Source organism: Dreissena polymorpha, chromosome 6 (genome assembly GCF_020536995.1).
Source record: "Dreissena polymorpha isolate Duluth1 chromosome 6, UMN_Dpol_1.0, whole genome shotgun sequence".
Classification (NCBI taxonomy): domain Eukaryota; kingdom Metazoa; phylum Mollusca; class Bivalvia; order Myida; family Dreissenidae; genus Dreissena; species Dreissena polymorpha.
This window is the reverse complement of record NC_068360.1, coordinates 75124775-75141606: the sequence shown is the minus strand read 5'-3', so window position 1 is coordinate 75141606 and position 16832 is coordinate 75124775. Positions and strand designations below refer to the sequence as shown.

The following is a 16832-nucleotide window of genomic DNA, read 5'->3' as shown; positions in this document are numbered from 1 at the left end:
ACTGTTGGCTGATTGCCTTAGGCTTATTCAAGGGTTTATTATACGGGTTTATGGGGATCGCATGTATCGCCCCCTAGCCAGCTAGTATGACCATAATACGACACCTATACTGCTCCAGATCGTCATTCGCCAGGTTTGGTTTTGTAGTGTTTTAACGAATTCACTTCAGTTCTCATCTCAGTGAGATCTTAATTTAAAATCTGTTCTTTGTAAAATTTGTTTATGTGAGGTGTCCGACAAATATATTGCCTCAACAAACGAGTAAGTGCCTGAAACAGCGGTAAAGCAGCGCTCGAGGTCAATATCAATTTGACTAAATTGTTTAATTCATTTTTTTAAAATCGATTGAACACATTTGTCCCAGACAAGACCTATGAGGTTTTTCCTTGCATTCGGTGCGTTCATTTGTTGGTTGATGGGGTATGCAAATTATATATATATCAACCGAATTTGCTATTGTTCGATGCGAGATTGCTATATTAATATCTTGATCTTGCATCACATTTCCTCAAGTTTTTCCTTTGGATAATAAAGACGAGAACGCGAAAACACTATGCGGAGACGCGAGATTACGATGCGAGATCGCAATTTCAATATTGTGATCCTGCATTGTGATATGGCGTGCACACATCGTGATCTTATGAGATCGCGTCGTGATGTTGCCTCTTAATTTCAAGTTCTCGCGTTCTTGCCATTGTAATCCAGAGGTCAACAACATAAGACAATGAGTGGCCCTAACAGAAACCGTACCAAGTTACAATACTCACCCTTTCACCGTGAAACCACAGAATCCAATTAATACATTTGGATTTCAGCAAAAATGTATTTTACACAGAAGGCAGTTACTGTATTGATGCTACCCCTCTAAAATTGCACATTATGTATCTTCAAAATAAATGTATGCATATTCAGAAATTGCTTAAAAGTTGTATTAGCCTCTTTTCTTGTATATTCGGCCACTTAAGAGTGAACTTGTCTTTTTTTACTGAATGATCAGATTTTCAGCACAAGTGAGACATTTAATTAAATTTTTTATATCATCCCCACAAAAGTATGGCAAAATAATTTACAACGCAAGTATTTACTTAGTAACAGGCCAATTCTAGGTCGCACCCTAGCAACCATGATTTGTTGGTATAATTCGTGCATTTGAAAAAAACACATGTGAATGGATCGTGAGAATAATACAAACATCACACCTGATAGTTTCCAGTTGGGGACATGGTAACGTTCGCTTTTTTCCATTGGTTGCCCTGGTCTCCGGACAGTGTAAATGCTGGTGATGGACGATTATTTGTCTGGCCAGAGGCAGTAACATACACATTGAGCGTGCCAATTGACGTGCCGTACATGTGATACCAAAATACAAGGCATAGGGGTCCAGAGCCCTATTTTAAGCAATTAGGAAAAATCTTGAAATAAAAACAAAAGTATTTGCCTCAAAAGACTTCAGTCTGGATAAGATTGACAAACATTAATTTATTATAAGTAAAGTACATACAATATAACTTACTAGCCTAATATCTGATAACGGTAAGTGTAACACGATGTTATTGAAAGGTTTCATTGAATATTTCTTTTGAAAGTGTGCATATTATGCAAGGCATAGAAACATTAAGATAATTTAGGACTATCATTCGGTACCGAACCATAATCATGTAAAGGTCTATGTTTAGGACAGTTATATTAGCGTTGAAACAACCAGTGAACAATAAGTAAACACAATAACATGCGTGTCTAACTTCGACTCATCCACTTACCTGTAGCTGATAAGAAGGGCTGGTTAACCGGGCTTTCTCTCCGTTTGTTCTTGGTGCGGAAGACTCAATGTATACGTAGTGACCAGTGCTGTTTCCCGTGGTGTGGTCTGTACTGGGTCCGGTAAGCGATGATGGGGTGTCTCCGCTGTTCCAGGTCCAGTCAAAGTTGTCCGTGTTGTCCTGCGAGTAGCCACAAAGCGTGGTCTGTTCGAAGTCGCACTCAGTGGTATTTGCTGCAAGAGGAATTAAGCAACAGAGCTTTTTAATAACCAATATCAATAAAATAACAGTTCCGCTGCATCTCCAATTGAGAAATCTTATCATAGCATGTGATCCTTTACTAAAAAAGCGACCAATCACACAATAGTATTACGCAGCACAAACACACTGACAAAAAACGACACACACTAAACGCATTTACCTTATTCAACTCGGACCACTGCCTTTAAGATTAAAATAATCACTCTGTCAGTGATGGCACTCATACAGGAGTCCACTAAAGATCGGAAGAAAAAAATAATTTAAAAAGTGCATTATCTCGATTAAAATCTAATATAAATGAAGCATAACACAAATTGTTTAACCATTCACCAGACGATAAGAGTCTGATGAAAAAATGGTGCACAGATTACCGTCACGTTTCTAGTCATGTGTATACAAAGTTACATGCGTGTTTTTTATGTAGATTTCACGAAATGGCACTACTTGGTGTTTTTCTCTTAAAGTGACAGACACTTGACCTTTGACATCTGCATAAATAAGTTCCGCCATCATATTCTATGTACTTTTGATCAAACTGAAACCTATTTAATTTACACTTGTTTATGTTATATTTCATCGTTTCTTAAAAACTAACAATCTTTTTGCTCTGGCTTGCATAAACACATTGGGTTCATAATTGGCAATTACATTTACATGTTTTTTTTATTTGCTCCTATCAAATTTGAATTGGAAGCATATTAGGTTAATTAACATATACCTTACATGTTATGTGAATGACCCCGAGTTGTGTGGCTCCCTATAAACGGATCAAACCCAAAATACTTTACATTGACAGTTGTGTGTGTGTACCTGTGCGTGCGTGTTTGTTCGTTTGAATGAATGACGATCTCCTCCTTAGATATGCTTTCACATATTTCTATTCTACATGTTTTAAATGTCTGTATGCACGATACATTTGATTGAGATCGTTTTAAACGCGCATTAGGTTTGTGAATTATTCTGGGCAAAGTGTGAGAATCGCCTTGTCCTAAAATCGGTTAAAATCGCCGATTGTAACACTTTGTCCTCTCCGCGAGTTCACTGAACTCAAAATTGAACTGTAGTACATGTATGGTCAAAACCTGTAGTGACTGTTACTTTGATCTCTTTGAACTATTAGACATGAAAGGACAGACTCATGTTTACTGAACTGCAGTTGACCTATCATGCGGTTTGAACCCTGTTTACGGAACTTACTTAGAGGGCTTTGAATTATCATACATGAAGAGACAGACCCATGTTTACTGAACTGTGTTCCGCTAGAAGCGGACATGAACTGCTGTTTACTGAGATCAGGTTACTAAAGATCAAAAGTCTTGTTTACTAGCCAAAGCCCTCACCTGTTTTCTGGGACAATGACCGTTTACATGAGCACTAATATAAAAGAGAATCATTTTCTATGATATTTCGAGACATAGAGTCGAGTCGAGTCGAGGCATAGAGTCGTTTCAATAGAGAATTGCACGGTGAAGATCCCAATTTGACTCCAGGGGATAAGTGATAGGACATTAACAGACACAGACATTTATTGGACGGATTTTAGTTGTATTGGAGTATCTGGATTTATTTCTCTTGTCTCTATTATTTAATAAGGATAATATACAGAACAATATAATCTATACGATCATTTAACCAAGAATAAAAAGTTGATATATTCTACAAAAAGACTTGTTGCCTTATTACTTTGCAAACTTGATGGGTAGTTAAACGAACCTGGAACATTTAAGTCAAAACAAAAAAAATACACAACGCGACTTAAACGAACTTTGAGAACCAATAGATTTAAATAAGGGCAGAAGTGCCACACGATGCTTTGCATTTACCGATCCAAGTCGGTGTTACCAAGTTTACATGTATAGGTTTTCTGTTTAAGTAGTAGATTAAAACGAATGTCGCTCCTGATATTTAAAACATAAAGCTTTGTTCTGATTTAAAGTGATATTATGGGCATCTAACAGTATGTGCTATGTTTATAGGTGTCTATCGCATCCCTTGTTTATTTTTGGTGTTTTCACTTTATATACACTTATATTTGTTAATGCAGCATCAACATACTAAAACAATATCCCGGAAATAGAAAAATAATGCATTTGAATATCAACTGTACTTTCGTTTTGACAACTGACGACAGAAATGATTCGATGTACGATTTAGTTTTCATGCAGATTAGTTCATACGACACAAAGACACAATTTTGTTTTACGGATCATTTCGGCTTAGAGGACTGGATGAGTCATGTAAAATATCGAATATTATATATTGTTCTTTATAAACAACTGGTAGCAAGATGAGTTGTAGATAATTGGTCAGTTACCACATTTTAACAACTATTTTGACCTGCTAATTCTTTTCAGCTCAATTCAACAGTGAAAAATGCCCATAATACTACTTTAAGTAAAGGTGTTTTGGCATTTGACCAGTGCTAAAAACCACTAATCCCCGCATTTCTGTTGATAGTTACATCAAGGTTCGTCAAAAAAGCTCCAGTGCTTTCTGTGAAATCGCATGATCCAGATTATGATATGTGCTTTTTAGTTATGGTTAGTTTTTTAATTAACCCATCATAGGGCTCTACTATGAAACGGGAAACTTTCAATCCATTGGTCGTGCCTTTTCTTTGTTTTTTACTGTGCAAACCTATTATCAACTTTAAAAAATACATACGTCTTCTTTAAAAAAAACGGAAACAATATCATAGACCATCTAAACAAATCTATTCGCCCAACAGCAGGCAACCTCAGTCAATACGTTTTCGGCATTGGGAATTTCAGCGAAAGCAAAGTGCTTCAATAAACCTACCGCAACGTTTATCTTTCAACGTTCTCCAACTATGTTTTAGATACAGGAATTAAACTGCAAAAGGTATGGGTGAAATTCCATATTGACGTTTATAACAGAATAGAAAAAGAGCTCTTCGGAAAGAGACACTACTTTCGAATGAACCTTGGAGCGATACGTACTGATTTACACACTGAAGAGGTGGAATGTAACCTTATTTCAGTATTTTTCGGAAGGAAAAACACACAAACGGATGACCATATGAAGTTATTAACAGAGGGACGTGTGGGAAACCTAAAGCTGTAATAAAATATATTGTGTAATCCTTGATGTATTAAAAGTTTAGGTTTCGTTCTGATCGAAGTCACAGCGCCCTTACTAAGTATCTCTCTTAAAAAATAAAAGTATCCTCACATTTCCATTTATAATTGTAACAAGAGTTTTTCAAAAACCTGCAGAACCTTTTAAAATATTGCAGCAATCAATTTATTAACGGTGGGATAAACGAAAATACGGACGAATTGTGAACCAAAAGTCCTTTTCGGTGAGACCGGTAGGCAAATAATATAAACTTATCTGCTATTACCAGGGTCTTATAATTTTCAGACATTTCGAGGCTTCAGGAACATCGCTTACAGATCCAGACGCGTGTTCCCCAATCATTCAACAATGATCCTTACAATGACTGGGATTAAATTAGGACAAGCCCGTGTAGCAACATATTGTAATACAGTAAAAAGGATTGTTTAAACATCTCTTGACACCCAGCTCTGACCGCTTAAAGACTATTTATCCATTTTATTGCGTGCTTATTTTTCAACGAATTACTTGAAGATGAGACGATTTGTGCAATACATCGTGTAACTGCGCATACAAATCGTGACGACTTGCATTACTTGTTGTACACAAAACGTCATTTTTCTGATGAACACACAGCGAGTTTCGAACACATTCACTTAAGAATTAGCAGGAATTATTTTAGGCGTCATAGGGCAAGTATAGTTCAAAACTGATTTTATTAAGATATATATTACTCTCTTACAATGATTATACTATAAGGATAGAATACCAGTATCTATCTTATATTGGCCGAAAATGAAATGACAAAAGAATAAATATTTGTCAAGCTAAGACAAGTTAAAAGGTAATGTTACTTTTCTTGTAGAAACGTTTTGTTAACAAAAATTATGTTTAATTTTCAAGACATATACGTTATAATATCATGTTGAACATGTACGCCCGACATTTAGGATATCATTAGTTTGATAAACATGATAATAATGATACAAAGACTGACTGAGGTTGATTAACATCGCAAAGTACTTTGAAAAGCAAACATACAACGAATGATAAAGTGAGATATGGTTAACAAACCCGACCCGTACAGGATAATCATATAATAGTATTTATTTACGCGATAAAGGGTCAGTAAGTTTAAACACACGATACATATTTACTTAAAAACATTTATAGTGTTTCTAAAGACAATACATGAAAATAACTTTTGTAAAAACAGTTTCGGCTTGACCGCAACTATTTCAAATTTTAACTGCTTGTTAACGTTCCTTAGACTATTACTAGATTAAACAGGTTCTGATGAAGTCTTTTATCAAATTACTGCTATCATTATAAACCGCGTGACGTTTAAGATTTGAGTAAGTTTTGCTATTTACTAGTATGTTTTAGTTATTAATTTCTGGTCTTAATACTTGTTTGTAAATAAAAACCATACAAAGAACATCCAATTAGGTAAAACAAAGTACTAAATTTGATAAAATAAAAAAAAAACAAAAAAACTCATAATACTTCCAGATCAGAAAGTATGTTGCATTGTCAATGTTGTGAATATTTGGCCACATGAGATGGTAACCATTATAAGTGGTATTTTGTTAACAATGTTTGAGGTTTATGTCTGCATATTGAACATACCAACAACTTATATTCTTGAATTTGAGACATTTAATAGACAAGAATACTTGTCTACGGTGGATAAAAATATTTTTGTTTACTACATAAATGATAGAAAGCCGTTAATATAAAAGGGGAGCGTCATAGCATCATATTCTAATGATCAATATTTTACCTAAACCAGAATCTGGTATGTATCATGGTTTTATCGGAAATTAAATTATATAGTTAAAAAAAAACTTAAATTAAAATGCCAACTTTGAAAGAAGCGATGATTAGGGCAATGGTGATAACGACAATTATGACAGCGGCGCTACTGTCAATAAAAATAATTGCATGTTTTCCGCCATTGTCACTGCTACTTCTGTTGCTGCTGCTGCTTATGATGATGATTATGATATTGATGGTGTTTATGAATCTGCTTCTTGTTCTGCTGCTGCTGGTGAGCTTGATAATTGTGACTATTACTGAGATGGTGGTGGTGGTTAAATATCTCTTGGGAATAAGGACGACATAAAAAATCATATTTACCGTTTGATGTCGATATTGTAGTTATATAAACGAGAATACATAAAAAGACCTCTAGAGGTAGATGAATGTCTCTAAAAGTCAACATTATGCACGAGAGTTAGGATCAACACCCCCGTCGGTTTAGATTTACAATTTCCCGTGAAAATATACTCCTTCAAACAATATACTGTCAATGTTAATTATCAGTCGATATTTCGACTTGTAAGTGACATGACCTTATTACCACACTTTCGTTGGTATAAATCCACTGTATGTAGGTGAATCTCCGTTTTGCTTTTATCTAAACTACTATCTTTTGATACATATCTTACTATTAATAGACCTTACATCTACGTCCGGTTTGTAACCTACGATTCCGCGATGCATCGTTCGTTTATCGCATTATTGCATTTAGTCGTTTGTTGGTCTCACTTTAGTTTTCCCTAGCTTTACACTCATATAGAAAATATAAATTCTCGTACAAGTTTAATCTTTATAAACCACCGTACATTTGAAATACATAAAATATCAAAATGACAGAAAATGTATTAACAATTTGTTAATAATCGCATATGGCAATAAATAGTCCGCTACAAGTATTTTCGGTTAGTCTTAATTCAATGGAGCTGTATTCATATAACGTATTGGCTATGAGAAACATATCAGTATGATTTTGCAAAGTTGTATTTGAAACGAAACAATTTACAATATCAATCCTTAAATATTACCCCAAATATGAAGATAATATTAAATTAAAAATATAAGCATAAAAATCATAATTAATGCAGATGGTTAAAAAAGTGAATTTCAAACAGTTTATTTAAACATTTTAATATTACATTTTATTATCACAAAGCCATTTCAAAACGTGTTTCATGACCGATTTAGCATTTAAAGAGATATTGTGAGTGTTATTATTAGTATTGCACAAAACCAAGTCGAACAAACTCGAAGACATGTAAACCGATTTAGCTAATATTGTTTTATATTCGTAGTTCGCTAATATCATCAACACATGCACTTTGTGAAAAGTTCTAACACTGTATTTGGTTAGTATATTAATACTGCTAACAAATATATTTCAGCAATCGAACATGCTGTTGCTTTTAATAACCGCGATGTTTTTGTTGCTGTTGTTTTGTTTTGAAAATAATCAATGTGTTATATATAATTTCCAGTATATATAGAGAGGATATCCGATTGCTTTCGGAATTATGCCGTTAAATATTCTCTCAGGAAAGTGAGACAATTAATATTTTCGATGTTCAATTTGACAATGGTCGAAATTCTATACCAGCACAGGATGTGTTTACTTTTACAACGTTTTTTGCACAAAGGAAAACTGTCAAACACATAAATTGACGTCCGATCTGGACACTCGTTGTTGTTAATTTTGTATCGCTGATTATTGAATTACAAACGAAGGTGCAAAATAACAACCCGATAACTCGAGATCACGGTGCGCGGTCGCGATAGAAATAAAGAAATCTCTTGTTTTTGCATTGTCATCTCGTGTTTTCGTCCTTTTTTTTTCAAATGTAAAACATGCAAGAACACGATATTTAAATTATAAATGCATAAAAATGCAAATATTGTTAGCGTCAACACACACTCATACTGTTATAATCACTGTCATGTGATATTGCATTTTAAAGAATAGTGTACTTTTACACAGAATGTTAAGAAATGCAAAGGTTATTACTTAAAACTTTCGGCTTTGATTGTATTATTGTTTTTATTGATCGGTATCGTTTTTCGATTTTTTAAACAGCGAGTTATTAATACAACGTTCGTTTTACTAAAAATAAATGGATTTTTCAAATGTTAAGCGACAATTTTGCATGACGACGAAGTATAGCGGATTGTGGCACACGAGACCGTATTCTCTCGAATACACTCTTAAGATAATGGCGACAGCCACCGGCATCGGAAAGTTATGCGGAAGTTTACTTGGGATACTCTACCGTGACTTGGTCAGTTTCCTGCTAAACCCGATACGCTGCCAAAAGAAAAACACTAGGAACTTTCGGTGATAATAAAAATAACGCTTTATGTACTTCGGTTAAATTGATCCATTTGTTGTAAATTTGTAGTATTTTAACACGCAAGAACAGAGTAGCTGTACGTGCTACTTTATATTACATTTTCATGATCATGTATTAATAATCAAATGTTGACGATACATAGTGTTTATACTAAAATATATTAAACGCAAAAGCATGCATAAAGTAAGGGCGTTTGTGCATACCGGTATGTACAAAACAATGTAAAATACGAACGTGATATGTGCGTGCTGTTACAATATTGGTGCACATGAAAACAGAATTGTTTAACGTTTATTGCCAAATAAATGACGAACATTCGACGCAACCTAGACACATCTAATTGTATCGTTGTGTTTGGGTTTACTTTATTTTTTACCCGGTAGTGGATACTTTCGTACGTGACTTATCGTATGATAAGGACAGCCAAACGTGAAAGAAACGTTAAATCATCGATGCTCACATAGTGAATTGCATGTGTAATGGATGTTCCTCCACCCATGGGCAGCGAACACAAATGAGCAACGGACACTGAACTCATATACAATTTTATATGCTCAATATTGTGTATGTGTGCGTGAATCGCTAATAGATGTAAGTCATGCTTTAAATATGGCGTTTAAAATGAAATTGCTCTTAATGTCTCCAAGTATTTATTCATTGGTTCATGTGTGTTGATTAAATTCCTGTTATATAAATCATGTTTTCTCAAATATAAATGAGCCTTAATTAGGTCATTCGAACGTGTATTGGACGACGTCTAAAGGAAGCAGCATCAAACATCAAAAATATGTATCCCTATGTAGTGTTCCATTCAAGTATTACAACGATAAGAAAATGTTAAAGCAGTTACACATGACAACCAGACAGTCTTTTGATAAAGACAAACATAAACACAAACACAATTATGCAAGGCTTCAGTTTTTTATCAATTTAAAAATATCGAACATCTGTCCCAGTAAATGCCCTTCAAACTATATCAGTCCTCATATATTCGTCGAAATTTCGGTTTGTTGAAGCCAGACAATTTTAATAAACATCGTTTACATTGAAACTTGTGTTAAAACGTTTCAGACTTGATGATTACATTGAAGGTTCCTAAAATGAAATTATCCATCAGGACATTATATCAGCAGCGGGCTGATTATTCACCTCCGGACCAGCTCTGTCGTGTGTAATTGTTTAAAAAAAATGCAGTACACTTAAATACCGAAACATCGTTGCATGCTGTATTTTAAATGCAAAAAAAAGTTATCTGTACGAGATGAACTTATAATCTTCACTTTCAGCCAATGTCTACGTTGTGCGCTTGTCAACGAGAAAAATACCTTTTACTTATCATTGTATTCGAATATGAAATTTAGAGCACATATGCACGGTATTTTGTGCTGTATGAGTACAAATCGGATTTGATCATTAATAATGAAAGAACAAAACGTAATTAAAAAGCTTCAAACGCTAATTCACATAAATCATTCAGAAGTCTTAGGGAATAAAAAGATAATGAATGCAACAACAATTTTATCTTTGCAGTGTAATAAATGTAATATATCTGACAACGGTATTAACATTAATTCATTAATTATTTGTGTAAAGTTTATTGTGAGCCGGTAAAAGGCAAAAGCCCGATGAATGTCAACAGTCGCGATACAATGAATTCTGGATTTGTGTAGGTGTCATAATCAATATCATTCCATTGACCAGTCTAGCCGTTGGAGGAAAATGAGGAACGATGGCACAAAGATCCTCAGTCAGACAGGTCTACTGTTGGCTGCTGGGAGTAGCTCATCAATGGGGAGGGACGTCCACTGTCAATTTGTCCATGCAGCATTTCTTTTGACGGCCTTGAAACAACCTCTCTATAGCGTGCCCTGGAAAACAGTCTTGCACCGAGAGTAGTACCTGGTCAAGTATCAATACCAAGCCAGCTCTCGTCGTTTCATGGTCGCCAAGAGGGGTTCCTATGGGCCAACAAGTGCTGCTGACATGTTCAATGGTACGTACCCATTGTTGCATAGTGTAACTAGATACTGACTATAGATTGCTGCATGCTTGAATAACCTTACTATTACATTGTACAGTGAGCTGATAAGCCAGTCTCACTTGAGCCACCAACTTAGTAACATCATTAAATAGTATAACGCACATAAGTGTTTGTTATTACTATGATTATTCACATGAGTGAAATAACGTATGCTACTGCCTTTTCACATAATATGTTGGCGAGGTCATGAAGTTCGCTGCTGGTGCCACCCATGAGGTCAATGTCATCAGCGAATCTCAAGTTGGAGACCGGTCTGTCCCCCGATGAAGATCGAGATGTAGTGGTCTTGTAGGGTCTTCTGCATTTTTTTCTCAAGGAAAATGGTGAACAGAGCGGGAGAGAGCAGACATGCTTTACGAACGCCTTCTGATGTCCGGAGGGAGTCACCAATATGTCCATTCAGAATTATTGTTGGCGTTTTCAAAGAGATCTTCGATGACTTGCACCAGCCCTTTGTCAATGTTGAATACTTTCTGAACCTGCCATAGGCAATTATGCCATACACGGTCGAACGCTTTGTTGAAGTCGATGACGTTTTCAAATAGCTCACGTTGGTGTTACAGATGTTTCTCAATCCTAACTCTGCAGTGGAATATTTGTTCTAACGAGCTCTGAATTCTGCTCTGAATCCAGTCTGCTCCTCCCCAAACAGTTCCTTGGCCATACTTTTCAGTCGGTTGAAGATGGTGCGTAAGATAACTTTACCGGTATGGATAATGAGGCTGATCGTGCGGTTATTCTCACACTGCTTGAGTGTGCCCTTTTTCCGTAGGGGGATGACCAGGGACTAGGTCCATTCCTTGGGCCAATTCTTATCCTCCTAAATCTTCTGGCATAATGCCGTCAATGCTGCAGTCGTAACCCTTCCTCCTTGCTAAATCACCTCGGAATGGACGTCGTCCACTCCCGAAGATGTCCCTGCCTTCTCTGCTTTTAGTATGGGAATGGTTGTGAATGAAACTGGATTCTAGTTGCAGTGGGTAATTAAAATGGTCGCTTTAGTATTCGGTCCATCTGTTTAAGACTGTGGTACTCTCGGTCAGGAATCTCCCGTCAATGTTTGAATAGCATTTTGCCTCAGAGGTTCATTATCTCGGTCATCACACATGAGTACGGACACGTCTTGAACTACTACACGGTGCGACCAAGCTGCTCGCGTTCAAGATTCAAAGATATTACACACATTGACTAGTTTGATTGTGTATATAGCTCTTACCAACGAGTTGTTTTAACGGCCTCTAATACAGAGATTTCCGCAACTAGTTCAGCCCTCATTCGCTCCTGAGCGGTGTCCCCTTTCAGTTAAGATGTGCTAACCCATTTTGGCCGCGGGTCGTTAAGCTTACCAGAATGCACCCAACCCGAACCCTCTTCATAACTACTGTCACTATCAACGGCTTCATCTACTAAACTTGGGTTGTGTGAGAAATCTAAAAAAACATTGCGTAAGGGCCGCCTTATTATTACCTCCGTGTCGGTACCCATGTTACGTACATTCTCCATGATTTACACTTAAGCCCGTTCCAACTTAAAGCCCACCCCTGGAACGGCCTTCAATTCACTGGGGGCGGGGGCGTAATTCTCCCGTATCACCCCATCTGCTACCTGTTGCACTTGCGATGGAGTCCTACTATTCGTGTCAATAAGTAATTTCTCCCCAAAAATAAACTAAACAAGTTATGCACAATAATTTTTGCGCCGGAACGATAACGTGACCTCTTAATTCGAATAAACCCACACGTACAATACTTCTTAGTAAAAAACCTGCATACAGCAATGAATAAGCAGATAAACAGTGTTTATTCTTCGTTTATCGTTCAATTTTGCGAACCCTGAAAAAATAATTTAATTAAATCTACGCCCCCCCCCCCCTCAAAGTAACCCTGAAATACAAATCCCACTTCTGACACCTATGGGGTTTTTCTAACAGCTTAGCTTTCCGGTGGTAAACAGTCTTAGAGAATACAAACAATAACCCTTATCAAAAAATAATTAAGGTTTACTCAGGTTTAAATTCTCATAAAGTATCACAACTGTACAGTATACGTCTGCTCTCGTTGGTGGCTAGTCGCCGGGGGACGAATTCTAGCGGATTTCCCAGAATGCAGCTGGACCAGGTGTTTGCTGACTGGACACATAATTGCAGTAGCATGTTGCCTGGCAGCAAAACCTTATGGTTTGAAGTATGTGTGTTTATATACTCACCATGCGCATCCTTTAAATAAAGGTTTGAAATTTTGATTCATAAAATTAAAAACAAGTTTTCATACTTAATCACTATTTAAAAATGATCAACTAAATCATTTGGCATCCCGGCCTCTGTGGGCGAAGGAAGTGCTTATTTCTATTTCTAGTGCATTTGTTTTCTTCTTAAAAAGCAGTTCAGCGATCGCACTCATGCCTTGCTTATTTATTTTTGTATCCTATGTGTACCTGCAACTTCTTGCAGCATTTCATTGGGGACTACGTTGAAAGATGCACGTTTGGGGTGCGTTCATTGAAATACTATGCTTGCGTAAAATTCTCACTGCCGAAATCAACCTATTAAGTATTTAGTGTAAACTAGCCTTGGGTTAAATTCTGCACTGGGTTGTTTATAAATGGTGTCTGGAAGTTGAGGGAATTTTTGATTTCTGTGTCAATTCGAACAAATGACTATTGGTTAGTATTATTCCATGAGTTTGTTATGAAATTGTGTAGAGTTTTGCATAAAAATTAATTGGTAATAAGTTTTGACTGAAATAGAGAAAAAGAGATATTAAATAAAAACAACGGATCATGAGACACCATGAGAATGACGATTTGCAGCATTTTCACTCTGATCTAACTGTATTTTTGATCATTTAGAATCAATTGGTGTTATTTTATTTTTATTTCGAACAATCTTTGGATGGATGTTAAATACATGTTGGAGTAGTCCAGAGTCATAAATCTCTGTACATGTATTTATTGCATTTCAGCTTGTTTTATCCCTGTTTAGTGTTAAGTTTTGTTGTGCAGAAATATTAGGGTAAAGTTCTTCTAGTTTACATATATGTTGAATGTTTAAGACATATGGTAACTGTACAGATGCAGTTTCATACAGTCTTAAATCTGCCACCACATCCAAATAAGCATTAAAAACAGATTATACTCTTAATCAATACCAGTACAGATGAGTTAATTAACAACTCTGACTATTTTTTGTATTGATTATTTAATTATAGCTATGGGTGGGGGATCTATGTGTCATACTGCATAACCATGTTCAATTTTGAGGCCCTCCATAGTGTCTTATCATAAAGTCAAGTCATTGTGTTATTTGCATGCACCTTAATTGTAATTAAATGCTTTTTTATTTCATTGTTTAGCAAGATAGCCTTAGGAAATTACCTAATATGATAAATCTATCTTATATTGTTGATACGGGTACACAGTTAAATTAAATGCAACTGACTGAAACTAATTTTGTGCTTCTTATTTAGATTTCATTAACTTCAACGATGTTATGATGTTAAGTTGAATATTTAATGAGGCCGGACATGGGGCCTCTCAATTTCAGCATGAATGATTAGTACATGTAGAGGACCCATAATTAAAGTGAAGAATTTCTTGAGATTTGTCCAAGATAAATTAATAATTCATACTTCCAATTATTTCAGCATTTTCAGGTGTACTTCATTGCAAATTGATTTATTGATTATTGTTTCATTGTGTGCAAATCCCTAACTTTTTGTCAGTTAATTAGATCAAAGACCTATAGATAACACAGATTGGAAACTTCGCTCCTTATCGGGCTATCACGCGGCGGGGTCACGTGGTCAAGAAACCGATAAGAACACTTAGGATCAGCAGACGATTTATTCCATGAATCAATCGAAGTAGTCCGGAGATAGCCGGTGTATTACAATTGCGATAAGATAGCGACGCATCAGTAGCAATGGCTACGATTATCGAGCAAAGTTATGCGAAAATGTTACGGCGCTATAGAAAGGCAGCTGTAACTTGGTCGATAATGATCCGATTTTTATAAAGTAAAGTTTCATAGAAACATGAGTAAATATGCTTTTATAAAATTTGGATTTTATTTACCTACTATAAGAATTTATAATGCCGCGATCGTTGAAGAAATAGCGCTAAGAACTTCCAAATCGCGGCGAGAATGCTGTTGAATAGTTTATTTGAAAGGCTTTTGCTGATAAAATATTCTTGTATAATTTGGTATTTCAAACAGTTAAAACCTTATAAAATATTATTATTTCAAAACGGATAGATATATGTGGACACATAGATCTAGGTCTCTGATTAAAACAACATTACAGTATAATAAATGCTATGATCGTTCGATCCAAAAACGGTTTCAGTTAGACTTATTTCAATATTGATTGTGTAGATTTTTTCAATTGTTTAATTCTCTTTTTATTTAGATCTTATTCATGAGTTTTAGGTTATTAAAGTTTTGTTTGTAATCCAGTTTTTTTCTTTTGGTAATTAAATTAAGCTTACAGTATCGTGGGCTAGGATTTCGCGAAAAAAATAAATAAATTCACGCGCGTGTTTATCGTCAGATCAATTAGCGAACTGAAGAAGATGCTTTGTGTGTTTTTTCTTTATTATTGAGAATTGATTAAAAGAAGGGATCCTAACTTCAATTATCAGTTTGCGTTGTTGATTGATTTTAATTGTGTGATTAGTGGCCGCGGCCGGCGAATTATAGTCATCTCACAGCTTTTGTTTGTGTTTTAATAGGAATCTCACAGCTATCTGCTAAAATATGTTTCAGGCTTTTTCTGCCCTATGCCACGGGTCCGAAATTCTTTTTTTTTTTTTTTTTTTTTTTTACCCTTAAAATATATAAGTTGACCTGATCCGGTGTAGAAAATAGAAAGTATTGCATAATTAAATTATCTGTTGCCTTGAATTTGTTTTAAAAACTGTAAAATATGTTAATGATTATTTAATACTTTCCTTATTTTCCTCAAAATCCGGTGCTTCGCGCGATTTTTTTCATCTAAAAAAAGGCCAAGCCTTTTCCCCTAATTCAGATTAAAAAACCTGCACTTATCACATATGTTCATAATATTTTGTAAAATTTTAATATTAAGTTATCCAAATAGTCGTTATTTACCAGTTAACGGCTTCTTAGAAATATAAGAAACACTATTTACATACGAAAATTTTTCCCAATTGAGCCAATTTTGCGATTAATTTTTTTCCCAAAATGGGGGTTTTCACGACGCGAATTCCCAAAATTCCAATGTGGCGTTTTCCCAAAATGGAGCAGAAAAAGCCTGCTGTTTGTATATTAACTTGCATGTGTAACATTAACAGGAAAACTGGTAATACTAATAAAAGAAGATATTAAATGAGAATTTAAACCCATACATTGTACTTTCATCTAGTTGTTTATTCATACAAAGATAAACATATTACCCAGAATAAAAATCTTATTTCTTCAATGTGAGGTGAATACTGACGAAGTTTTTTCACAATGAACCAAAGCACGTTTGACGACATGTGTGTATAATATGGTAAAAGAGCTTAAAATTG

The 16832-nt window shown here is 35.4% G+C and overlaps 1 protein-coding gene across 2 annotated transcripts in view; it reads right to left on the bottom strand.

Annotated features, from left to right (window-relative positions):
* Positions 1-7500, bottom strand: part of LOC127836231 (sushi, von Willebrand factor type A, EGF and pentraxin domain-containing protein 1-like) — a 29982-nt gene extending 22482 nt beyond the window's left edge. Inside the window, exons 1-3 of one of the 2 annotated variants that reach the window (XM_052362706.1) lie at positions 7239-7500; positions 1761-1993; positions 1200-1388 (exon numbers count right to left, since the gene is read on the bottom strand). In XM_052362706.1, coding sequence (XP_052218666.1) covers positions 1200-1388; positions 1761-1993; positions 7239-7323 — 507 coding nt within the window. In that variant the 5' untranslated portion in view covers positions 7324-7500. Of the gene's footprint in view, positions 1-1199; positions 1389-1760; positions 1994-2181; positions 2241-7238 lie in introns of those variants that run through there. The other variant, XM_052362707.1, reaches the window with a different exon arrangement.
* Between the last annotated feature and the right edge of the window lie 9332 nt (positions 7501-16832).